The sequence below is a fragment of the Mytilus californianus genome, unplaced genomic scaffold (assembly GCF_021869535.1).
Source record: "Mytilus californianus isolate M0D057914Y unplaced genomic scaffold, xbMytCali1.0.p SCAF_1, whole genome shotgun sequence".
NCBI lineage: Eukaryota > Metazoa > Mollusca > Bivalvia > Mytilida > Mytilidae > Mytilus > Mytilus californianus.
The window spans coordinates 5,461,238-5,489,135 of NW_026262581.1; the positions used below are offsets into that span (position 1 = coordinate 5,461,238).

The 27,898-nt window shown below is 32.6% G+C and overlaps 1 protein-coding gene across 1 annotated transcript; it reads left to right on the forward strand.

Annotated features, from left to right (window-relative positions):
- Positions 1-2,812: 2,812 nt before the first annotated feature.
- LOC127698381 (uncharacterized protein C6orf62 homolog) lies at positions 2,813-16,332 on the forward strand. The gene is made up of 7 exons (XM_052201805.1): positions 2,813-3,501; positions 3,941-4,030; positions 4,844-4,933; positions 7,861-7,983; positions 10,022-10,156; positions 11,965-12,024; positions 12,891-16,332. Exons 1-7 carry the CDS (start codon positions 3,373-3,375, stop codon positions 12,954-12,956), a joined length of 693 nt encoding a protein of 230 aa, XP_052057765.1. The 5' UTR covers positions 2,813-3,372; the 3' UTR covers positions 12,957-16,332.
- Positions 16,333-27,898: the final 11,566 nt, after the last annotated feature.

Below are 27,898 nucleotides of genomic sequence, written 5' to 3' on the forward strand. Positions count from 1 at the left end.
AACAAGGGAGATAATGCTGTTGGAAATGGGTCTCACTAATTAGCGACAAGAAGCGTCAAGAAGCGACAAGAAGAATAATTTAGCGACAAGAAGATTATTTAGCGACAAGAAAACATTTTTTTTTTATTAAGATTACTTATTCCAAATAAATATTAAAAAATATGCATTTATTAATATATGGGCAGAAATAAATTGATCATTTTTTATCCTAAGGGATTAAGTTTGACACGGCGACGTGACAAAATCAGTTCGTTACTCAGTATTTACCCTTGCCCAAGAGAATATAAACGAACATGTCCACTATAGTCTAATTATAATACTTCTGATATGCATTTATCGAAGATCGAGTCGTTACCTTTTTTCCTTTGCCCAAAGGGAAATTCAGTGAAACCCTGTACCAAAGGGTTTGTTTGATACCGCGCAGTACCAAAGACGTACAAAATATACTGATTTATTAATCAAAGGTAAACCAGAGAGTCTGACATATATGTCTCTGGGTAAACCAAGATGCGTTTCGGATTCTAGCAATTGCTCTTTTTTTTTTTTTTTTTCTAGCAATTGCTCAGAGCACGTACTTTTGCAAAATTAAGACTGAAATGCTGACAATTTACTTTATACAAAACATAAAAGTTGAATGGCTTCCGTCAGCTTGTTAGAGCAAAGGAAATGCACACGCTATAAAATGGAAATAAAAACAAATATTTTTCAACTTTCCTTTGAAGAATTTATTGAAACAAAAACATGAAATATTATTTCCTTTCTAACAGTGCAATTCATTGTTCTTGTTAGGAACAACATTAGATGTTGGTTTACCATAAGGTAATAACAGTACATACAATGTGAAACATCTGAGATTAACGAGGCGCGTGTCCCTTGTTTTATTGCTACAATAACATCCAATTAACACCTTCAACTTTGTACACGCGCCAGAATATACTATCATTGTAAATAGTGAACACCTGTTGAAAACTTAAAATTGTCATTAATTTCCTTTAATCTTCAATCAACATTAAACTATACATAAACATGATAAATATCGTTAAATGAGGCAATACACAAAATAAAATGATGAAAAATATTCACATTTTATGTTTTCCTCCTGTTTGATTTCAGTTCTTTGTATTTCACAATTTGTGTCTCTATTTTCTGGACAATGATGCACAAATAATGCATTTTGCAAGTTTATTATATATTGAACAAAGAGAGTTTTAAAAACAAATTATAAGATAAATATATTATTGTTCTAAAATACAAATAAAATTAATATCATAATACGACAGGGTAAACGTAATACTTGCTGTAATACATAATAAATAATAAAATATCACAAATAAATGTAGCAATTAGTTCTATGTTTCAAAAATTTGTGATGCTTTATTACTATAAAATGACTTTTTCTATCTATTTATTGATAGAATATTAACTTTCTTGTCGCTAAAATTGTTTTCTTTTGCATATTCTGTTAATAAGGGGACGAAGTCCCCTATAACGGTAGAAAAATCAATAAAAAAAAAAAAAAAAAAAAATCCGGGAAAATTTCCCGAAATTTTCATTGTACTAATGAACTCAAAATCGTTAACTTTTTTATTTTCAGACTTTTTTATTTTCCCGCATTTGCGCAGAAATCTACTTCCTTTTTCCGGTCTCGTTTGCATGAGTCTTTGAGTAAAGTATATATTTATCAGTCTAGTAAAATATAGGAAGGAACGCAATACTAATTCCATTTTTAATAATTCCTTGAATGGCTTGATATGAAAAAACGTTACCTGATAGCGTTTCTTTGTTTACATTGAATATGACGTCATACCATAAATAACGTCACAACTAAAATTCCGAACAACAGAACCGAAATCGGAAACGTAATAGTATTTCCGTTTCTTTTTGAACAGATTTTGAAGTTAAAATATGTTTGAATTAAAAAAAAATAATTCATACAGTCTTCGTCGCCTTTCACAGGTAACGCCTGCCTCATATTAAGGGGACGAAGTCCCCTATAACAGTAGAAAAATCAAAAAAAAAAAAAAAAAAAAAAAAAAAATCGGGAAAATTTCCCGAAATTTTCATTGTACTAATGAACTCAAAATCGTTAACTTTTTTTTTGTAACTTTTTTTTATTCCCGCATTTGCCCAGAAATCTACTTCCTTCTTCCGGTCTCGTTTGTCATGAGACTGAGTGAAATATATATTTATCAGTCCAGTAAAATATAGGAAGGAACACAATAACAATTTCATTTCTAATTATTCTTTGATATGAAAAAACGTTACCTGATGATAGCGTTTCTTTGTTTACATTGAATATGACGTCATAACTAAAATAACGTCACAACTAAAATCCCTAACAACAGAACCAAAATCGGAAACGTTACGGTATTTCCGTTTCTTTTTTAACAGATTTAGAACTTAAAATATGTTTGAATTAAAAAAAAATAATTTATATAGACTTCGTCCCCTTTCACAGGTAATGCCTGCCTCATATTATTTGTTTGGAATAAGTAATTTTAATAAAAAAAAATGTTTTCTTGTCGCTAAATAGTCTTCTTGTCGCTTTTTGTCGCTAAATATATTCTTCTTGACGCTTCTTGTCGCTAAAATTCTTCTTGTCGCTAATTAGTGAGACCGTTGGAAACAAGTGGGCTAACTAATTACCATAACATAAGACCATGAACAGATAAAGAAAGAATTTTTCTTATATATATCTGTAAAGAGCTGGAAAAAAACAACCTTAAAGAAGATACTCATAATATTGGTTGAAAGAAAGAAAGAAACACAAATATTTCCTCGTAGGTTAACAGATCTATCATTTAACCGGAAGTTCAAAACGCCATTTGTCGTTTTGATCTTTTAACTCTTCTAACAGAAACTGGCACGTTCCCAGTGAAACCGACGTCACGAAACCAAAATGGGATATGAATATTTGATAAAATTGTGTCATTGTACGTTACGTGCGTCTAAAACAGTGCTGCTTTGCGTTTCCACATAACGATATGGACACCATCTGGAAAACCCCTTGAAAATATAATTTTCATTTCACTTTTCATTTTCGATTTAGAAAATCAAAGCTTCTTTATACAGCTATATCTTTCGTTAAGTCCGTTGAGTTTAATTCAAACTAATTGGTAATCCATTGATTAGTTAACACATGGTAATAGAATTTATTTTGCCAGAAAAATTGACATTATTTTGCTGACATTGCAGTGATGCTAAATTTAGACAGAACACTTTAAATTTGAAAAGATGTTTTAGCATTGTAAGCATCAATGGATTTCATAGACTTAATTAAATTGAGAATAGCCAGCATAAATTGAACTCTACATGTCGATGCAATTGGTATTTGAAATCCAAAATTGAACTGGACAAGCATAAGCAACAGCAATGGGAGATCCTTTAGTAAGGAAATCTGCAGCGTTGTCTCGCTTGAGGCATCAGTTGAGAAAGAAACGTGAATCTCTAGCAGACCACTTTGAATTCAAGATGTATATTATTTTCCATTTTAAAGATAAGGTAAATGTTACCAATAAAACATGATCGTTTTTGTTGTACCATTTTGCTCTTTACCAAAAAATGTATGCAACATCATCTGTGTGAAGTCTACTAGAATTTCATTTTCCTGTCACCTGTGGTAAGTTTTATATTCCTGAGGTAATCCTCGTACTGATGTGGGGTGTCCAAATCCAAATTATGGCTACTAATGCTAATTTTATTTTGGAGACTGCATGTTACACACTTCTTCCTGGAACAATATATTTTAATTCACTCATTGTAATACTTTCAAGAAATTCAAGTACATTATTTTGATAGCATAACTGTATTTATACAAAAAAGTAACAATGTTTGTGATGTATAAGTTTATTCATTCAAAGATAATTGAAATGTATGATTTATCTTCTTCTATTTATTGAAAAGTATGAATGATCAAATGATTATTTTTTTCCATTTTTAGCAAAAGAAGAATGGTGCAGTATTTGAGGTAGCAGAAGTTATACCAGTAATGACAAACAACTACGAAGACAGTATTATGAAAGGAGTAAAGGTATTCTTATAAATAAATATAATAAAAACAGTGGTCAGCTGGTAATAGTTAATTGTAACTGTTAACACATGGTTTTATAAAAGGTAGAGAACAGGTAATAGTTAATTGTAACACATGGTTTTATAAAAGAAAGAGGAACAGTAGACCCGTCACCAAGTTCAATGTTTAAAAAAAAAACAGTAGACACATTTCAGAAGTTATCTTGTGAATGTAAGTGTATATTTTTTCATGAATAAGTTAACTATATAATTTTTTTTAATGTACAAAGTGACCTATGGTGACCTATCCATCTTTTCATGCGAAGTCAACTAGTAGACTACATTGACATGTTTGCTGGATTTAATAATCCAGGTAAGCTGCATGTACATCTACAGAATCTTGTAAAAATTATTCAAAGACAGGAAATTCTGACTAATATTTTAAGGTATCAAAATTGCTACCTTTGCATTGCCTAAAATGAACACTCTTACATACAGGCCAGGTATACAAATTTCTTGCAGTGGAAACAGCACTGACAGTTGTAATTTTGACACCTTGCTTTTTTTGAACAATTTAAAGGTTTCATGCTAGAAATTAGTGTGGCCAGGTGCAATAAGGCTTATCAACTTGTCCACATTAGCTTACTAAGCTGACATAGCAAAAAATCTCTTTTTATTCATATCTTTAAACAAAATGAATTGTTCATGTATCAGAAGGGAGATGACATGATGATTATTACTTACGACTGCGGATGTGTAAAAGCTATACTGAGATTATGTTTATGTTTTTGTTAAAACATTGGTATATTTTATTCACAATTGGTTGTATTTGTAGGAGGAAGCATACTCTTTAGAAAGCTCAAAAGAATTACTTGAAAAAGATGTAGTTCAACTTCATGCCCCAAGATGGCAGTCAATGAGAAGGGTAAGATTATTTTTTAATGTATACAAAAATGGTGAAGATTTGAATGAAAAGGTGCAAATCCACAAGGAACAAATAAAGCAGCTGCAATACAGGCAAATCCCATTGAGTTGACACATTAATCCATGTAGAAAGGGAAAATTGAAAATATTTCCATTTTCAACTGCAGTAGGGGATGCAAAATATATCGAGAGGAAATGCTGCAATGGAACAATATTTCATAAAATATATCAACCAAAGCTGAAAGCTTAATGCAAGAGTTAAAGAACTTAACCAACAATTATGTAACTTTGTAGTCACCTCTGCTGCGATGTTTCCATTGAAACCTTGCCAGAATCTTGATAAGTCCCTGCAGAAGGATGAAAGCGCTAGTTTTTCTTGAAAAAATTCTTGAATAATTATTTGTTCTGTTCATAAGATAAAAATTTCATTTGATATATATAAATGATAAATAATAAATAAATCCAAAGTGCTGAAGAGAAAAAGTTGGTTTAAGTTATGATGACATTAAAAGAACTTTGGAAAGGGAATATGCTAACATGTTTTTGCTGTGCAATTAATAAAGCATTTTTTATGCAATCAAAATTTAACAGATTGCAATTTTTATTAGCTCACCTGGCCCGAAGGGCCAAGTGAGCTTTTCTCATCACTTGGCGTCCGTCGTCGGCGTTAACTTTTTACATTTTGAACTTCTTCTAGAGAACCACTGAATGGAATGAAACCAAACATGGCATGAATGTTCCTTATGAGGTGCTGACCAAGTGTTGTTACTTTGTAGCCGATCCATCATCCAAGATGGCCGCCAGCGGGGGACTTAGTTTAACATAGGACCCTATGGGAAATGCATACAAATGACTTCTTTTAGAGAACCACTGAATGGAATGAAACCAAACATGGCATGGATGTTCCTTATGAGGTGCTCACCAAGTGTTGTTACTTTGTAGCCGATCCATCATCCAAGATGGCCGCCAGCGGGGGACTTAGTTTAACATAGGACCCTATGGGAAATGCATACAAATGACTTCTTTTAGAGAACCACTGAATGGAATAAAACCAAACATGGCATGAATGTTCCTTATGAGGTGCTGACCAAGTGTTGTTACTTTGTAGCCGATCCATCATCCAAGATGGCCGCCATCGGGGAACTTAGTTTAACATAGGACCCTATGGGAAATACATACAAATGTCTTCTTTTAGAGAACCACTGAATGGAATGAAACCAAACATGGCATGAATGTTCCTTATGAGGTGCTGACCAAGTGTTGTTACTTTGTAGCCGATCCATCATCCAAGATGGCCGCCAGCGGGGGACTTAGTTTAACATAGGACCCTATGGGAAATACATAAAAATGTCTTCTTTTAGAGAACCACTGAATGGAATGGAACCAAACATGGCATGAATGTTACTTATGAGATGCTGACCAAGTGTTGTTACTTTGCAGTCGGTCCATCATCCAAGATGGCCGCCAGCAGGGGACTTAGTTTAACATAGGACCCTATGGGAAATACATACAAATGTCTTCTTTTAGAGAACCACTGAATGGAATGAAACCAAACATGGCATGAATGTCCCTTATGAGGTGCTGACCAAGTGTTGTTACTTTGTAGCCAATCCATCATCCAAGATGGCTGCCAGCGGGGGATTTAGTTTAACATAGGACCCTATGGGAAATACATACAAATGTCTTCTTTTAGAGAACCACTGAATAGAATGAAACCAAACATGGCATGAATGTTCCTTATGAGGTGCTGACCAAGTGTTGTTACTTTGCAGTTGGTCCATCATCCAAGATGGCCGACAGCAGGGGACTTAGTTTAACAAAGGACCTATGGGAAATACATACAAATGTCTTCTTTTAGCGAACCACTGAATGGAATGAAACCAAACATGGCATGAATGTTCCTTATGAGGTACTGACCAAGTGTTGTTACTTTGCAGTCGGTCTATCATCCAAGATGGCCGACAGCAGGGGACTTAGTTTAACAAAGGACCTATGGGAAATACATACAAATGTAATCTTTTAGAGAACCACTGAATGGAATGAAACCAAACATGGCATGAATCTTCCTTATGAGATGCTGACCAAGTGTTGTTACTTAAATGTAGCCGATCCATCATCCAAGATGGCCGACAGCGGGGACTTAGTTTAACATAGGACCCTAAGGGAAATACATACAATTGTCTTCTTTTAGAGAACCACTGAATGGAATTGAATTAAACATGGTATGAATGTTCCTTATGAGTTGCTGACCAAGTGTTTTTACTTTGCAGTCGATCCATCATCCAAGATGGCCGCCAGCAGGGGACTTAGTTTAACATAGGACCCTATGGGAAATGCATACAAATGACTTCTTTTAGAGAACCACTGAATGGAATGAAACCAAACATGGCATGAATGTTCCTTATGAGGTGCTGACCAAGTGTTGTTACTTTGTAGCCGATCCATCATCCAAGATGGCCGCCATCGGGGAACTTAGTTTAACATAGGACCCTATGGGAAATACATACACATGTCTTCTTTTAGAGTACCACTGAATGGAATGAAACCAAACATGGCATGAATGTTCCTTATGAAGTGCTGACCAAGTGTTGCTACTTTGTTGCCGATTTACTGTTCAAGATGGCCACCAGGATATTTTATTAAATAACAGGACCAATATTAATCAAAATTTGGCCTCAATCATTATTTGGGTATCTGTTATGATTTTTATCTATCTTTACATGATTTCTAAAACCAAAGTAGAGTCAGGTGAGCGACACAGGCTCTTGAGAGCCTCTAGTTAGATTATGTGGTTACTTCACTTGGCAAATTGATCACAAATCAAAAGGTAGAATAATTTTGAAAAACACTCTGTATTGTACTTGAAAATGGTAATTTAAATCTTACAACCTAATTAAGATATATGGGCAATTTCAAAATATATTGCAGGATGTTCTTGGATGCACAACGGAAATAGACTTCTTTTTGTGGCCAAGAAATGATATTGAAAAAATTGAATGTATCTTATTCTCAAGATGGAAAGGAGAGGAAGCACCATTTAAACCAATTCAGGTAATTTTCTTTTTTAACTTTAAAGTTAATATTTCAGAAAAATATTGTTTATCCTTCTTTTCATTGCACAGCATGCAGATTATGTCGATAATACAAGCTTGAGCTTGTCAGTCTAACTCTTTATCTTTTATATTTTCATTCAGCATTACTTAAATACAGGCTGGTAAAATTACATAGTTTTTACTTTGTTGTATAATTTTTAACTAGTTATATGTGTTTCCTTTGATTCTGGTCCTCTATGGCAGTGATTTTGCCAGCGCTGGACATTTTCATCATTTATGAAACGGTTTTCAAAATGACGAAGTTATTTCAAATCAATTTCGTCACTTAAATTTGGAAAACGTAAAAATATTTTTGCATGAAAATACTGTAATTCTACCTGTCTTCATGTTTCTGACAAGTTTATGACCCTCAGCTAATTAACATTTAAAACATGTGTAATAAGTTGTGATTACAGATAATTCGCTTATCGCCATCAGATGGGTCACTAATCTGTTAATTATTAATAAACCTCATAATTGACCATCATAATTATTTTTTCCCCAGTAAAATCAATCAGTCGACATTTCAATTTCAATATTTCTCAAACGACCACAATTTGCAGTTTGTTTATCATAATTTTGTCATTTGAGCAAAATTGTTTCCCCCCAGACAGTTTGCATTTTAATTTCAATATTTCTCAAACGATCACAATTGGCAGTTCGTTTGTCTTAGTTTTGTCATATGAACCTATATTCGTCATATTTGATATAACTTTTCATCAAAAACTTTTGAAAATTTTGATTAAAAAGATAGAACTTTATTCAAAACGTTCAGAAATATTTTCACGAGTCAAACAGTTACCTTTTTTTTACTATGTACTGTGCATGCGTGATAGTATTCTTATAAATTTATAGACACTAAAACGTAAAATAAGAAATCATTTAGTACCAAATTAAACGAGAGAGACAAATGTATTTCTTACTTAGCAACTTAATTTAAAAAATGATTATTTCCTGCCTTTTGTTAAACACAAACTAATCCGTAGATGAATCAGGATTCATTCTGAATTTATTATCCACTTGTCACTTCCTGTTTTCTTTTCGTTTAAAAATCGAAAGTAAACGTGATCTATTCTTGATTAATTTACAATTAACAGTCATTAGAATCGTTCCAATAAGGATTTGTACAAAACCTTGGTCCCAACTTTATAGAAATGAATTCCAAATATCGATTTAAATGTTTTTACAAGGATAATGATTATGCAGGGAAATAGTCGTTACAAGTTCATTTCTGCTGTGATTCCTGGTTTTAAAAAAATGGAACCCAACTTTTGTTGATCAGGAATGTCCCCTGAAAATAACTGAAGTGAAATTGTGACCTAGATTTCTGGATCCTATATCATAATCTTCATGTTTAAGCGCCACATCAGTCAAATTATGCAATAGCTGTCTAGCATGCCTAAGTCCTTCAAAGATGTATAGCTAGTAATATACTTCCTTGTTACCTTGCTGTTACCCAAAATGAGGTTGAATTTCATCTCGCGCAAAAGTGACTAAAGCCCTCAAAATCCTAGCTTAAAACCCTGTCTATGGACATTGACCTCTTCTCTGAATCCTTCACTTGTCAAATATTTACATTGGTAAGCATGTATTAAATGTTGTTTATTGAAGCAACTTATGCCTAGCTTTCAAACATGATGATTGACCTGGAAGTCATTTGATGGCTTCCAATCAGTCCATCACATTAAACAGCAACAAATTTTGTCAGACATTAAATTAGAAATAAGCCATTTAGTCCCATCCAATCTACAAGAGAAATGGCAAAGATTCTGAAAACTTAATGTCAATCATTGTTTGAAAAGACTATCTATTCATTACTTTCATAATGAATAAGATACATGAACAAGTAATTCCCAAAAAAATTGTTACTCAAGCAGACTTGTATTTTTAAAACCAATTTTCAAGATCAGAATTATTTACCTAAAATTTGATTTATGGCCTCCAGGTCATCTGAAAAAAGCTCATATCTTTAAAAAATTTGTTGTGGTTTTTTTCAGGCAGAATTTAATTTTCTACGTGGTGACTATGAAAAACAATTAATGCGGCTGCTAACAAGAAAGGAAAAATCTGGAATGATTATCAACAACCCTGCACAATCTATGTTTCTATTTATAGACAAAAATCAATTACAGGTAACTATTCCATGCCAGTAAGGTATAAATTTGACTCCTATCTATTGAAAATGAGTTAAATGTTATTCATGATATGATAATTTGATTTAAACTTTGCCAAATTTTACATGAGTAGAATCATTATTATCTAGCAATGTATGGTCTTAGAAAGTAAGAATTGGGAATACATACTATTGTGTTGAAAATGAAACCTTTCCCCACAATCAGTTGGAATTACCTTTCCATTTAAATATTTGCAGAATGACTTATTGCAACATTGAGTAATAACAATAATTATAGATTATCTATGGTTTTTCAAATGAGAGTGTCTTTCAGCTACAATCTCATTAAAGGGTGACAGCCATGAGATGAGATGTGGCCAAAAAACATCCTAGAGTTTGAAAGACTATTGATAACTTGTTTAACGCTAATTTGTCTATGACGTCATTGATGTATACATTGCAAACAGCACATGTGCCTTTAGTTTCTAGGGATAATTTTCTATCTCCAGTGAGTAGCATGATGTGAAAAATTATCACAAAAAAAGATCAAAGGAAAAATACACAAAACAACAATAATTATAGTTCTCTGTAGAGTTCATTCAATGGGAACTTTGAATTTCACATACATGTATTTAAAATCTAAACATGTGGAGAGTTCAAGGTATAAAAAGCTGATTGTTGACTGATAATGAAAAAGTCATATAAGCAAGAATAGATAGACAAGTCAAATAAGTAAGAATAGATGGACAAGTCAAGTCAAGCAAGAATAGATGGACAAGTCAAACAAGTAAGAATAGATGGACAAGTCAAATAAGTAAGAATAGATGGACAAGTCAAATAAGTAAGAATAGATAGACAAGTCAAATAAGCAAGAATAGATGGACAAGTTAAATAAGTAAGAATAGACGGACAAGTCAAATAAGTAAGAATAGACGGACAAGTCAAATAAGCAAGAATAGATGGACAAGTCAAATAAGCAAGAATAGACGGACAAGTCAAATAAGCAAGAATAGACGAACAAGTCAAATAAGTAAGAATAGACGGACAAGTCAAATAAGCAAGAATAGATGGACAAGTCAAATAATTAAGAATAGATGGACAAGTCAAATAAGCAAGAATAGACGGACAAGTCAAATAAGTCAAATAAGTAAGAATAGACGGACAAGTCAAATAAGTAAGAATAGATGGACAAGTCAAATAAGCAAGAATAGACGGACAAGTCAAATAAGCAAGAATAGACAGACAAGTCAAATAAGCAAGAATAGACGGACAAGTCAAATAATTAAGAATAGACGGACAAGTCAAATATGCAAGAATAGACGGACAAGTCAAATAAGCAAGAATAGACGGACAAGTCAAATAAGTAAGAATAGACGGACAAGTCAAATAAGCAAGAATAGATGGACAAGTCAAATAAGTAAGAATAGATGGACAAGTCAAATAAGCAAGAATAGATGGACAAGTCAAATAAGTAAAAATAGACAGACAAGTCAAATAAGCAAGAATAGATGGACAAGTCAAATAAGCAAGAATAGATTGACAAGTCAAATAAGCAAGAATAGATAGACAAGTCAAACCATTATATTTTTTTCACAAGAAATTTTCTCCAATAATGATTTTTCTACGCCACAATTTGATATTTTTTAGCAAAACGCATATGGCAGCCAAAATCGTCCCCCTGAACTTGGGGGGAATTTCATTTTAGTCAACTTCATTTAACATTGGTTATGACTGTTAATGGATCCTTGAATGTTTTTATGATCTCATGCATTGGACATATATATATGTACTTAATCTGAAATATGAATATTGTATGTTTTGTTTTAGACAAGTAAAAACAAGGTGATTGTGTTCAAGCTGTCAAGTGTATGTCTTTACTTGCCACAGGTAAGAATTATATTCTGTTTTCTTGAATATTGTCAGCAATACATTTCTCAAATTTAGTCAGTTTTCATGTAAGGTAGTTACATTAGAACAAACTTTCAAGAAATGTCTTTATGTAAAATTCTTACAAAAGAATGTTGGCATAAAAAGAAAACATGTTTTATTTTGATATAAAACTGTACTTAGAACTTATTGTTACATCACTTGACGTATTTTATATGTCACCTTTCATTATGATTTAAAAAAAAATATTAATCCATTTGAAAAAATTTCTCCAAAGCTCACTATGTTCCACACTTCTCAATGTGAGGGAAACATGATTGATTGATTGATTGATGTTTGCTTCAAATCCAGTGACAAATTTTGCATACATAGTTAGGATGAGAACATACTCAACAATGCATCTGCAAAATGAATAAACAGGGAATTTGGACTGCCACTTGAAAAGGGTACTTTTTGTAGCTTGCTCCCAAAGTAGAATAAAAAAAGAGGATGTAGACTTGAACATGTTGAAGATACCTTTTCTGAAATATTATATGATTATTTAGAAAATCTTCAAATATTTAGGAGAAATTTATAAAAGGTATTCATTTGACTACCGTACTACTGTAGATACATTATTTTCCATGGGGTACTAACTGTTGTTGATTTTGTGGGTATACGGAAACCAAAAATTAAAATGTTCAGCAAAGTATAAATTGTCTATAGGCTTGTATACAAACTTTTGGTAAACTATGAATTCAAATATCCACGAAAATATCATATTTCTTCAATCCACAAAAATTGTTAACCATGAAAATAAATGAATCCATAGTATACCATATTTTTGGCAATTTACCATAAAGTGTGATGTGTTTTCTATTTTTCAGGATCAGCTGACATCATGGGGACCTGGTACTGTGGAAGAAATTCTCTCACAACATATTCCAGATTAAACCAAAGCATATATAAATCAGGGATGTACTGTGTCATATTACTGTTACAAAGTCAATTTGTTGATATTGGAAATATCTATTGAATTTGCCAGTGCAAAATTATTTTTATGGATACTTCATTACATGACTCATATAAAAAGCTTTTCAAAAGATATATAAAAGAATGCAGACATTTCATTTCACATTTACTTTGTACTACAGATCTATCTGTTTAAGGACAATCACAAAGATGGCATTTACATGTGCAAAGTGTAATTTTTAACTGACCAATCAACTAGGATGGTGTTGATAGAAAAAAAATCAAATTTTCATTGTTTGTTAATAAATTTATTTAAATAAATGCACAGTTATAATCCAAAGGGGTTTATGAAAACATGTTTTGGAGAATTAATTTTTATGCATTTTTTTTTTATGAAATTAATTCAATTATTAACACAGTTTTTAGTGTCCTAAATTTCATTTTAATTTTCCTAATATGAAAATTATTATTAACGACAGTACACCACAGCCAAATATGAAAAAAATAACCTATCAAATAGCAGTTTTATGTAATTGTTAAGCTTTATTATACATATTTCAAACATTTATACCTAAAAAAAAATCATATATGATGAGATCAGAGACAGATTTTTCCTTTTTGTAATTTATTTATGACTTTATATATGACTTGAGAATCTTTAACTCTAAGGGAAGGGTTAAATGGTGTCAGAAAATAACTGCCAGATATATATCTTTACTTCTTCATGTCATCCAAATAAGTTTTCTGCATTTTGATAGCTTACTTGAAATATGACATATATTTGACAAATGAACAGAATCTTTTGTGTGTCTGTAAGTCAGTTATTGAGATATTACAAAAAGCATTTTAACTGTTGACTCTAACTGGTTTCCTTATTTCCGTTTATTGCAGGTTGATATTAATGCATTGCTCATTATTTAAAAATAAATCATTTGTTTTTATGAATTTCAACAAATATAACATTGAACTACAAGCATTGTTCACATCTCAAAAAGTAGTGAAAGTGCAGATATTGGATTTTTAGGTTCCTGTGGTTGGCAGTGATTTTTATTTGTATTCAGATGGTGAACCAGAACAATAGTAATCTTCTTGGACCATTTAGGCTACTTTCATTATCCTTTTTTATTTTATCTTTCCGTATGAATTTCTAAAAGGTTTCCTTTAGGCTAATATTCAATTGTCATGAAAGTGGAAGAATGAAGTTTGTATGGTAGTAATTGTTACAAAGTTATCCTTTCTTAGTTCTATGTTAAGTCTGTAAATTGAAATTTGTGTTATGAGTATGGTTTGGTTGAAAAAAAGGTTATTGTGAGTGTATGTATTTTATTTGTTTGTATATACAGTAGTGTATTGGGTGGTCTCCTGATATTCTTTTCAAGCAAGATGTTTTTCTTTTTGAAACAAGTTGTTATTCTTTTTAAACAAGATTGTTTTTCATGTTTTTATTGTGCGATATTTATGATAAAAGGGAGGGAGAAATTGAGCAATGATATTTTGTATTAAAAACCTATGACCATTAAATTAAGTTACTATTGAGAATTGCAGTAAAGTAGGATTCCTTCATAGAATTGAGCCACGAGAATTAATTTTTCGATTCATAAGATAGGTTGTTTGACTTGCTTGTGTTTTTTGGAAATGCTTTTTTTAATGTAGAAGTTCAAAACTTTATAAATTATTCAAACCAAAAAAAGTAGGGACTCTGAAAAAATTTCTATTAACATTTTCAATAGTTCTAGGATATCAATGTTTTTGAATTGGAAAAGTTGGGAGTCATTCTAAATACAAACTACTGTATGGTATGAAATTTTGTTTTTATCATTTGTTGATTTTGTTTTTATTTTTATTTTTGCTGATATTTATATATTGATATAATCTTTGGCAGCACAGTAATTGTGATTTCCATTTTTGCATAGGGTGAAAATAGATGATGTCTGCAGCTACATATCTTCACTGTACTATTTAAACATTTAAAGTAGGATTTTGGTTTGATTTTTAAACCACATATATTCAGTAAAAACTTGTGATTTTGAATTGTAGTACTTTATATGAATTTGCCAATGTTAGAAAATGTCCATTTACTGCAATGATAGGTTGCATCTTTTGAGTCCTGAACATGTCAATTTTAACCTAAATGAATTGAAAAGCAACTGAACTGGTATTTTTGCAATTAACATAAAAAAAAACTTTTGTTTCATAATTTATAATGAAAGCCTTAACTTATGTTTTTTTTCCTTTATTTCTATTTTTTTAATCAAGAGTTGGGGTATTGCAGTAATATTATACAATATGACCTATTTTGGTCATGTTTTAAGGTCATATGCAATGGTTTTTTAAAGTAACAAACCACATTTTTGTTCTGCTACACACAAATTTAAGAGGGACATTAGATAAAATTGTTGATATTTGACATGTTTGATACTTGTTATAACTCAAGTATGCTTTGATGAATCCTAGCCAAATTTTTACAGACTGTTAAGATCCCAGAAGGTTAGCAACCTTTTAAATTTGATGATTCCCATATTGGAACTTTTAGAATTATGCAAATTATGCAACATTGATCAACCAAAACAATTTTTCTTTTGTCTTACTCTCTCAGTAACCCAGGTATGCTCTAAGCAATCATCATTAAAAATGTTATCAATGGTATGTTTTATAGATGCAAGCATATTTTCACTTTGGATAATTTTCAGATCAGAAGTTCTAGAGTTATTGGACTTTCATGGTAAAAAAAATAATCAATGTTTCAAATGACTCCTAATACTTCAAGTCGAATTTTACCAAACAAAATTTGTTTTAAATGAAAAAGCATGATTAAATAGGAATTAACAAGGCTTTGAATTTGATTCTTTTTTATCGTTTTTGGTAACAACTCAAGAATAAGCAGTTTGAATAACTAAACCTAATGATGGCTAAAAAAATGGAAGATGAAAGTATATATAAATTGATATACATTCATAAACAGTTGCATATGACCTTTAAGTAATTTAAATATGAAAGCAGTGAAAATATCACCCTAATGAAGTTTGTTCTCTATAAATTCTGATATTACAAAATGGTTGACTTATCCAGGTGCCAACATGTAGTGTTACTAGATTTAGAATTTACTATAGTATGAAATTACAGTGCAGTACATGAATTTCATTTCTCATCATATAAGGTTTGGAAAAAGCCAGTCATAGACTTGTTATGCTGTTTAAAGGATGTCATTATTTGATCATTTTATATAACAATATTCATAAGTAGAAACAAATTTACATCTGCATTTTCAGATTGCAGGCAAGTAAGCTACTGTTTCATCTGCCAGAATGTTGACATTCCTTAAAGAGACAGTAAATTAATAAATTATATTACTAAACTTATATTTTGTGTTTCTCTTTTCTGAACTACCAAAATTTCTGTATCTGAATCAAACCAGTTCCATATTCTTTGTACCTCATCTGACCCAATGGTCAATTGGATTTATTCTCATCACTTGGTGTCCTTTGCTTGTCATTGTCCGTTATATTATAAAAATCTTCACTGAAACTTTTTGCCAATTGGGACCAAACTTGGCCACAACCATCTTTGGGGTATTAAAAAAATGTGTCCAATGATCCCGCCTGCAAACCAACATGGGCAACTTGGCTTGAAATAGAACATAGGGGTAAAATAGAAGTTTTATCTAGTATCTTATATATAGATAGAAAAAATTTGTCAGGGTCACCATCAGAAATGTACAGAATGTTGAGATTTACTTGCTGTCCATTAACATTAAAATCAAGACGACTTCTTGTAGGAGTTATTGTACTGAAAGGACGAATTACCAATTTTAATACGACTGCAATTTTTTTTTGCATTCGTATAATGCTCTCATGTCGTTGGGGTTCAGAAAGTTGGGGGGGGGGGGGGGGTTTTCCTTTATATTTTGGGGGTTTATATTTTTTTTCTTCAAAATTTTTGAAATTTCAAATTTTTTGAAAAGCTTCAAGAAGAAATCTTCAGTTACACAGTATTGCGCAATAGCAAGAAATATTCAATTGCACAGTATTGCGCAATAGCACAGTTTTGCGCAATAGAACAGTATTGGGCAATAGCAAGAAATCTTCAATTGCACAGTATTGCTCAATATCAAGAAATCTTCAATTGCATAGTATTGCTCAATATCAAGAAATCCTGTGCTATTTGAAATTTCAAAAATTACTGAATTATTGCGGCTGTATGATGTGCTGAATCTTATTGTGCATTTAGATTTTTTATTTTGGTTCCTGTTTTCAAATTAGTCCATATTAAGGTTTGAAGGGTCCAAAATTAAACTTTGTTTGATTTCAACTAAAATTAAATTTTTGGTGTTTTTTATATGCTGAATCTAACCATGTTGTTAAGATTTTGGATATCAGACCATTCTAGGTAAATTAAATGTCCCATTTCAAATTTTTAAGATCTTTGACCACATTTATTTTGTGTCAGAAACCTATATTATTTCAAAAATTTGATCACAATCCAAATTCAGACAGTATCAAGTTTGAATATTGTGTCCAAACTTGCCCCAACTGTTCAGAGTTCGACCTCTGCGGTCTTATCAGTCTGCTCTCAGCGAAGCATTTTATTTCATTATTCTTATTATTTTGAAATCTATGGCAAAAATGATCAGCAGGACAAGATCTACACATAAGTCACCACAACCAAATCTTCATACAACTTTTAGCAGTAATTGCCCTTGAATGATGATTTTTGCCATTTTTTGTCGCCTGCGATAAAAGTCACGTAAAGCAAGACATAGAAATTGCTGCGACGGTGATCGCAACGCTGCCATCAACAATTGTTATATTTTCTGCTAAGTTAGTTTGATAGGAACTAATTGTGATAGATCATTGATATTTAATATAAAGTTGCATTACTATCAGTACATATCAGTTTGATGATTATTTTGATGCCCTGCTCCCTAGGTCATGGTCCAGTGACTGAAGTAATTAGCAATTTTCAATGTTAAGTTTTCTGCTTAAGTCAGTTTGATAGGAACTACTTGTGATAGATTAATGATATTTTCTATGTTAAGTTTTCTGCTTAAGTTAGTTTGATAGGATCTACTTCTGATAGATCAATGATATTTTGTATGAAGTTGCATTACTATCAAACATATCAGTTTGACGACCATTTTGAGGCCCTGCCCCCTAGGTCATGGTTCATCGACTTTGAATTATTAGCAATTTTCAATGTTAAGTTTTCTGCTTAAGTTAGTTTAATAGGATCTACTTGTGATAGATCAATAACATTTTGTATGAAGTTGCATTACTATCAGTTTATATCAGTTTGACCACTATTTGGAGGCTCAGTCCCCTATGTCATGGTCCAGTGACTTTGAATTAATTAGCAATTTTCATGGTGACTATGTTGAAAGCATCTATCCCATCGAACTTGAGATAAAGGATACAACAGATACAGTTAAGTCTGCCTCATATCTTGACTTACATCTAGAAATTGACAATGAGGGTCGGTTTAAAAAAAAAACTTTACGACAAAAGAGATGATTTAAGCTTCCCAATTGTGAACTGTCCATTCCTTTGTAGCAACATTCTAGCAGAGCCTGCATACGCATTTGATACGATATTCCAGGACTTGTATTTCCTATCATGATTTCCTTGATAGGGGTGCTGCTCACAAGGAAGCTATTAAACCAAGAGTTCCAAGTGGTGCAGTTGAAATCATCCCTTCGTAAATTTTACAGACGCCATCACGAGTTGGTTGACCGTTATGGAATATCCGTTTCACAGATGATAGCGGATATGTTCCACATGTCGTAACTACAATCCTGTCCCCTTTTCCTTGAATGTGATCTACCAAATAGACTTATTACCGAGTTTGTACTAACATGAGCAACGCCACATGTGGAGCAGGATCTGCTTACCCTTCCAGAGCACCTGAGATCACCCACCGTTTTTGGTGGGGTTCATGTTGCACAGTCTTTAGTTTTCTTTGTTATGTTTTGTGTACTATTGCTTGTCTGCTGGTCTTTTTCTTTTTTAGCCATGGCTTTGTCAGTTTATTTTCGACTTATGAGTTTGAATGTCCCTTTGATATCTTTCTCCTCTCTTTTTCTGCTTAAGTTAGATTGATAGGTACTACTTACAATAGACAACGATATTTTCTATAAAGTTACATTAATGTCTGTACATCTCAGTTTGTCAACCATTTCTAGGCCCTGCCCACAAGATCATGGTCCAGGGACTTTGAATTAATAAGCGATGTGGCTGTCAATCAGATTGTCTTTTTCTGAGTTTTATGCCAACAGGTCAGACATTGAGACATATCTCTGTGTCAACAATTTATTTCAATTTTGGTTATTATTTAAAGATTTCAGGTCTAAACTGATTCATTACACCTGTGCTAGTTCCCAATTCATATATATACTGGTTGACAACATTATTACAAGTGACCTGAACACTGTCCACAACACTTCTCTGCAATTTGTATTAACCAAAGGGCTTAAATACTGCAATCCTTAATCCATAAATTGAAAACACAACTTGAAAATACTACTTTATTCAGTTGGTAACTATGCCAGGCTATGGACTAAACATTTTAAGAAGATACCTTTGACCAATGGGTTAAGGATGTGAGGTCCTTGCTACAAATTATAATTTAAAAAACTGAATGGGTCTCTGAAATCTGCCATTTACTGTTCCATGAAACTTCTTTCCAAACTGAAGAATCATATGCGGATACTAAAATAATCCAAAGATCTGTTAAGAGTTTATATAATATAAGTCACTTTCCTCTTGTTATAGTATAAAAACATTTAACTTCTACTTCCTTTACACTTGTATTCCCCATTCTAAATTTCAAGGTTGACAGAAAGCATTAGTCCATATGTGTTTCAAAAAAAGTGTGACCGATGTAGATACAAATATCTTGTTTAAGGAAGTGATCAATCATACTAAAATACACTATGATGCAAACAAAAATTTTCAAGATGCTTGATTTTTTTTTTTATTACATATTTAAAATTTGGACAAACAATCGGAATTCCTATGGAATCCCAACTGCGCCTCTCATTTCCAACTTGTTCCTTTTTTCATACGAGGCAGGTTTCATAACGAAATATCTTGGGTAGAAAGTAGGTAAGATAGCTACATCCTTAAACTTCGTGTTCCTCTATTTAGATTATGTCCTCTCGCTAAATTATTCGAAGTTTGGTGCCTGTTGGTGGCATCTTTCCCATTGAAGTTGAAATACAGGATGCCATAGATACAGTATAATATGCCTCATATCACGACTACCATCTAGAAATGGATAATGAGTTTCGGCTGGAACAAAAGTTTACGACAAAAGGGACGTTTTCAGTTTCCCAGTTGTGAAGTTTCCATTTCTATATAGCAACATTCCAGCAGAGTCTGTGTATGGAGTACCTATCTCCGAATTAAGTTACGATATTCATGCGATCGCTATCATAGTTTATTTGATAGTGGATTGCTGCTTACATTGAATTTATTGAACCAATGATTCCAAGGGATGAGCCTGACGTCATCCCTTGGAAGGTTTACGGACTCCATCATGAGGTGGTTTATTATTATTGAATACTAGTATCTGTGTCACAGATAGTCCGAGATTACTCTGACGTCCAACGGCTGTTTTGCCAGACAAGCTGGGGCCGTGGGACGTCAGAGCTCGTCCCATATCAAAAAGTGGATATTTGCCCGTCCAAAATAGATGCGCTGCTTCGTCGCTTCTTGTGCCAACGGACGGCCTTGGAATTATATAAATCGGGTATCAATTTGTTCATTTTTCATTTATCTCTTCATTTATGTAAGTTTCACCTACCTGACACCCTTTATTTTCTCATATTTAGACAGTTTTCACAGTGACCCATCGATTCAGACATTTTTACTTTTATTTTCAAATGGACGTCAAGTTACGAGAGATTCGCGACCTCGAGACTCAACACGGCCCCAGCTTGTCTGTCAAAACAGCCGTTGGACGTCAGAGTAATCTCGGACTATGTCACAGATAGCCACGGGTATGTTCTAATTGTTGTTCCTACAACCCAGTCCTTGTTTATTACATCATCGAACGTGTCTTGTCACTTAATTTGTACTCATCATGAGCAACATGACGGGCGTCAAATGAGGAGCAGGATCTGCAAACCTTTCCGGGACACCTGAGATCACTCCTGTTGTTGGCGGGGATAGCGCTAGTGTCTTTAGTTTTCTCTGTAGTGTTTCGTAAAGTTATCTTTCCTTTTCTTTTTTTCCCATGGCGCCGTCAATGTCTCTTTGACTTTTAAGTTAGAAATTCAACTTGTTATCTTCCAACTCTTTGACCATGTTTATTCTTTTTCAGTTTTGAACAAACTATAGAAGAAAAGAGAGAAACTAAACAGCAATAGGTCAACAAGGCTGAAATTGTCAGTCCACTTTTTCTCCCTTGATTGATTATTATAACCAATTGTGTCTTGGCAAAACTATAGTAAATAGAGAAATACAAAATATTATCAACAAAAAACAGAATTCACTCATAAATTATATTCTAGTCTAAAATGTTTAAGAGTGGCAATTGTTGAAGATGCTTTCAATTCCAGGTGAGCATCACAGGCTCCTGTGAACCTCTAGTTTAATTGTACCTACTAGCATGAAATTTCGTTTCGTTATTAATTATCAAACTTCTGAATAAATGAACTACATATTTGCTATGGACATGTTTACCGTTTAGTTGAACAGTTAAAGGCGATTGTCAGGCTGCTGGGCAGTAGTCTTTTTCTGTTTGACGATAATTTGAATTTTTTGTTCATATGGCCCATCCTAATAAAGTTTTTTTTTCAAAATATCCTCCTGTATGAAACCACTAGTACATTTCAACCAATTTTTGGATACATACTTAACAGTTTTTTGTTTTTTTGTTTGTTCTTTCCAATCAACCAAAATGGCCCACATGGCGAAAAATGGAACACAAGAGGTAAGTGTTTTAAAATATCTTCAAAATAATAAATTCTTTCGTTTTGCTAGGAACCAATTTTCTGTGATTGTGAAATGGAATTCTCAAGGATACTGTATATAGTGGTTTTTAAAAATTCTGCACACAGCACTGAAGGAAATGCAGTTGCATTTTTGTTAAACGACTAATTTCATGTTTCATCCAAGAAATCAACATATATTAATGCCACACGAATAATAATATATCTTTAATGGCATTGAGTACACTTGAAAAGCTGCTGCCTATTCGAATATAAATAGTTGGTTTTTGGAAGAACAAAAACCTGAAAGCCAAAATGGTGAAAATAAATATTTATATCAACTGAGAGAAGAATTTTAAATAATATATATGTTCCGGACCATACGAGTATTTGGACCGTACGCGTATGGTCATGACCATATGAGTATATACTCGTTTGGTTATCAACGGGTCGGACCATATGATTATTTAGATCATATAGGTATTTTCGAATAAATTCAAACTTCCTTAACAGACACAGCTCGTTCTCTGAACCAAAATCGTCACAATTTATAAACTGAAATCCTTTATCTTTATTACATATTGTCTGAATCTAGGTATATTTGTTGTCTTGCTATCTCTATCTAAAGTCAATTTTAAGCACCTTTGAGCCTCCTCGTGGGGTTTTTGATTATGTGATTACTTGGCTGTTTTTATATTGATTACTTGATTACCAGACCAAAATTTCATGATTAATTGATTATTTGATAATCTAGGACAGACTGTATTTTTGATTATTTGATTATCCTGTTTAAAAAAATAATTAACGAGTAAAACAGTTGATTTCTTGCTTTTAAAACAGTCCATTTATAGTTATTCTCGGATTCGACATATTGTGTTTCGTGAAATTAATAATGACCATGCAAATTTTTTTACTTGTGCCTAAAATTTATCTTTGTTCATTAATCACGTAACAATGATTACCAAATTATTTTCTAATTCAAAATTTCATTTTTAGAAACTCTTTATGGCACCTTGAAGAGTTATCATATGCCTAAATCAATTACTGTTGATGGTCGGACCATATGACTATATACGCTGCCGCATATGGTCATGACCATACGCGTATGGTCCAGATGCTCATATGGTCCGGAACATATACATATATATATAGATTATTATGGAACGCCATAGCTGTCTTCCTATTTTCAAAAGTACTGAATATAAAGACAAATCTACTCAATAGAATAATTTACCTACTGAACATAAAGCCAAAACTGCTAAGTATATTGATTAAAGTGCTGAATATAATACCAGATCTGCACAATATAATGATTATTCTACTGATCATTATGATGTTACTGCTCAACATAATTGTTATACTACTGAACATAATGAAAAGGGCACTCATAATCAAGAAAAACCCGCTGAAAATAATTAAATGATCACAGCATATACTAAATATGAACAACGGAAGACAGCTATGGCGTTCCATAGATTATGATTTGATATAAGTTGCATTGTTCAACATAAACCCCTCAAAATTTGGTGTGATATCACGTGTTCTGGTAAGCATCTTGCTACACATGAGCCAGCATCAACTGTGTTGTGGATGATACGTACAAATTCGGTAATAAGACTAATTCGGTGATATCCTAATGGGAGAAAAGGGTCCCCTGGCTACGACATCCATGTCACAGATCTGTCATAACGGTCAACCACATCGTGATGGCGTACGTAAAATTTTCTAAGGGATAACTTAATGTTACCTGTATGAGTTGTTGGTTCCATCGATACCTTGTAAGCAGCACAGGGGTGGATTCAGGCGGGAGCGTGGCGGGCGTGCCCCCCCCTGAAATTTGCAAATCATGGGTTGTCATCAGATTAATAAAGAATATTTCGATAATTTTACCTCCAAAAAAATTTCGCCTCGCTCCGCTCGCCGAAAATTTAAGTTTGCGCCCCCTCTAACCTAAAAATCCTGGATCCACCCCTGCAGCAGCCTTCTATCATGATGGATAACGCAAGTTCTGTAATATCGTATCAATTTGGATATTTTCTTGATAAGCAGGCCCTGCTGAAATGTTGCTACATATAAATGGAAAGTTCACAATTAGGAAGATGAATTCGTCTCTTGTGTCGTAAAGTTTTGTTCTTAATTGTCTCTTATTGTCAATACTTATATTTTAATTAAGATATGAGGCAGACTTAACTGTATCGGTGGTTTTCTTTATTATCAAGTTTAATGGGATAGATGTGTTCAGCATAGTCGCCAAACTTTGAATTATTTAGTGAGAGGACATTATCTATATCGCCGACATCATGTTAAAGGAAACATAAGCTTCTTTTATTCCCCTTGGAAGATCCTGTATGAAATCGGCCCGATATGAATAAAGGAACAAATCTACAAAAGGAGGAGCACACCAGGTTCACATAGGAATGCCAATTATCTGGTGAAAAATATATCTTCAAAGCATAACAAATATGCTGCAAAAAAAATCAAGCATCTTGACGCTGTCAAATTTTCTGAGAATTTTTTGTTTGATTCAGATTTGGTTTTTAAAAAGTATGTATTATCTCTTCCTAAAAAAGATAATTGTATCAACGTTGACCGTTCTTTTTTATGAAACAAATATGGACTGATTCTTTCAAGCTGTCTCTAGATTAGAAAGTGGAATACAAGTGTAAAGGTGTAGAAGTCAAATGATTTTATATTATTTCAAGAGGAAAGAGACTTAGATTGTAGAAACTCTAGCAGATTTTTAGAATTTGTTAGTATCCAGATTTGATTCACACGCCCCAGGAGTATGTAGTTTCGTGGCAACTCTGAAGCCCGGCTTTGATTGCTCATATAATAGATCTTATCAATTTTAATTTGGAAAGCTGTTTCGTTGCGCATTTTGCAAACCTTGCAAAATAGCATTGTTTGTATGAACCCTTGTTGTGGGAATATATGTTGCGTTTTCAATTGAATTATCAATACCTAATTTATGTATCAAGCAGTTTATGTAGTATCATTTTCAAACAAATTTTGCGTTTTTTTTTTCTTCGGGGACAATATCATATTTGCCATGGAGATATACTGGTGTTTAGCAAAGGAAATTACTCTTCATTAATTTAACATTTAAAGCATCGTATTTGATTTGGCCTTCCAACTGTTTTAAATCGACCGCCACTGATTAGTCTGATGTAGACGAAACGCCTGTATGTTGTACAAAATTATCCTGAGCTTGGGATCTTCGATGAGTTTTTAAAAGCACTGGTTCGATGCCGCTGTAGGTGGCAGTTTCGTCACCGAGGGTATCACCAAATCAGCATTTTTGTGTTGACATGAAATATTATTGATATATTCGTTTTCTGTAAATTAATTGTGTATAAAATGTTTAATAATTCGAAACACTATACGATTTATAGATTATCTTGCTGAATGGAGCTACCATTTGATTTTTATCGGGGGCTAGGATGAAATTTGAAAAAAAGCTAGACAGGAGTTTTGAGTAAAAAAAAAGGCAGGATGAGCAACTTGGCAAAAAAAAAAGGCAGGATGACAATTTATGTAAAAAAAGTCAGGATAAACTAATAAAAAATAGACAGGACAGAATAGAGTGAAAAATAAAAAGGCAGGACAGAGATTACAACTAAAAAAAATGCAGGACAAAATTTTTCATCCTAGCCACAATATGGAAAATTAAAGACCGAGCAACACGAATCTACCAATAAAAAACGACTAAAAGACAAACAACAGTTCACAAAAAACAATATGGAAAATTAAAGACCGAGCAACACCAATGATATCACCCATGGTTTTGGTAGATTCGTGTTGCTCGGTCTATAATTTTCCATATTGTGTTTTGTGTACTGTTGTTTGTCTTTTAGTCGTTTTTTATTTGTTTGCCATGGAATTGTCAGTTTGTTTTCGACTTATGAGTTTGCATATCCCGTTGGTATATTTTGTTTCTCTTTTGTAACTGAACAGCTTTTCTTTTTTTCAACATTGGCATCTAGATCTATAAAGCTATACATCTAAGGTCTAATAAATGTCGGGGATAGTTTGTGAAATATACTATAACTCCCTAACGATACCATGCTTATAATTTTGTACCCCAGATACTCTACCATTTATTACTTTTATTAATGTGTTATACATATAGGAACATGTTTTACCATATAAAAATGTTTCAATACTATAATTGCTACGCCATGTATATGCTCATGCTGATTTTTTTTTCAAAATATTTTAATCCGGATTTTTTGTAAAAGGTTTTTCTTGAATGCCTCAACCCCTACACACAAAAAATGGATACTACCTTTACACTTTTAAAGGTACGCTCAGTCTGATCTTTTATGAAAAGGGGTAAATTAAGCAGTGATACTGAAAAAAAAATCTCCTCCCATTAGTCGAAGAAAATAGACAACACGATGCTGGAGAAAAAGAAAAGAACGAACAGACAAAAACAGTCACATTGTCAACAAAATACCAAAGAGATATACATAAAATAAATAAAAACACAAACTCTACCAAAACCCATGGTGAACCCCATTAACTGGAAGGGTTAGTCTAGCTAAATCATAGTTTCTACAATTTATATCCACAAAATTATTTCTCTGTCTTCTTAGTGGAACACCAAAACTCATAGCATGTTAAAGAGACATTAGCTACAATGTAGACAAAATATTAAAGCATAATTATTTTGTGTTCCAAACATTTATAAATCGGAATATTGAAAGGATAATTCGCTATAAGCAGCCGGTTGGTTCAACTTTGTAAAATTAAGCTCAAAAAGATAGCTGATATATTTTTGTATTGCAGAACAATAATTCTACCTCATTTGAATCTGTATGCATTCAACCTTTGGTAGCAATACACAGTTAGGAAAAAAACTTAAAATCGACAATCAATATTTAATTACCCTCTTTCCCTGGCTTTTTAACAAATAAGGCTTACTGTTTGGGTCAAATATGTGCATGTGTATGGAAGCAACATATTCTATAGATTTGATTTCCAATAGTTAAATTGGTGAAATATAATCTCTTTTTGGTGTAACCATGGCAACAATCTTCATTTATTTGATACAAAGTATTGCAAAAAGGGAGTGAATTTGGTCCATAGTAGAATTTCGATCCATTTGAAAGATACCTTTTCTGAAACCATTGACATTTATTTATCAAGAGGTCAAATAAAAATCATATATAGAAATAAGAAGATGTGGTATGAGTGCCAATGAGACAACTCTCCATCCAAGTCACAATGTGTAAAACGTAAACAATTATAGGTCAAAGTACGGCCTTCAACACGGAGCCTTGGCTCACACAAAACAGCAAGCTATAAAGGGTCCCAAAATGACTAGTGTAAAACAATTCAAACAGGAAAACCAACGGTCTAATCTATATAAAAACGAGAAACGAGAAACACTTAAGAACAACATCAACAAACGATAACCACTGAAACAGGTTCCTGACTTAGGGCAGGTGCAAACAAATGCAGCGGGTTTAAACGTTTTAACAGGCGCCAACCTTCACCCTCATCTGAAATAGTAGTGTAACATTACAAAATAGAAAGACACACTATAAAATATCAATTGAAATGGCTTAACTCAATCAAAAAGACATATTAACAAAAATAAGTAAATATACACTGAACGAATAAATTTGATCTATGACGCAATGTCAAAAAGACAACTATAACCTTGGACAAAATGGCGTTAAATATGATAACGTACACAGGTAAATTTAAATATAATAATTTTGTTGTTAGGAGTAAGGAGATATTTTTTCAAAATACATAAATGTGTTGTTCATAGTACGACAGCAGTGGAAATTTATCGTCAAACTAAATACTTATCAAAGGTGGTACATATTAAAAATAGTGAGACGAGATATAATACAAAATAAGTAAACATTGAATAACAAAAATGCATTACAAATTGTGTAAAAGGTCAAATTAATACGAAAGTACGATTTGAGAGTACTCGCAGTTACTGAAAGCTAGTTAAAAGCTAAAAACAATTAATAATAAATA

Bases quoted from the DNA above. Each gene is read 5' to 3' on its own strand.
- LOC127698381 (XM_052201805.1), top strand. From the start codon at position 3,373: ATGGGAGATCCTTTAGTAAGGAAATCTGCAGCGTTGTCTCGCTTGAGG. The intron at 3,502-3,940 runs GTAAATGTTACC...TTCCATTTTTAG, and splicing joins TTTTCCATTTTAAAGATAAG to CAAAAGAAGAATGGTGCAGT. The intron at 12,025-12,890 runs GTAAGAATTATA...TCTATTTTTCAG, and splicing joins TATGTCTTTACTTGCCACAG to GATCAGCTGACATCATGGGG.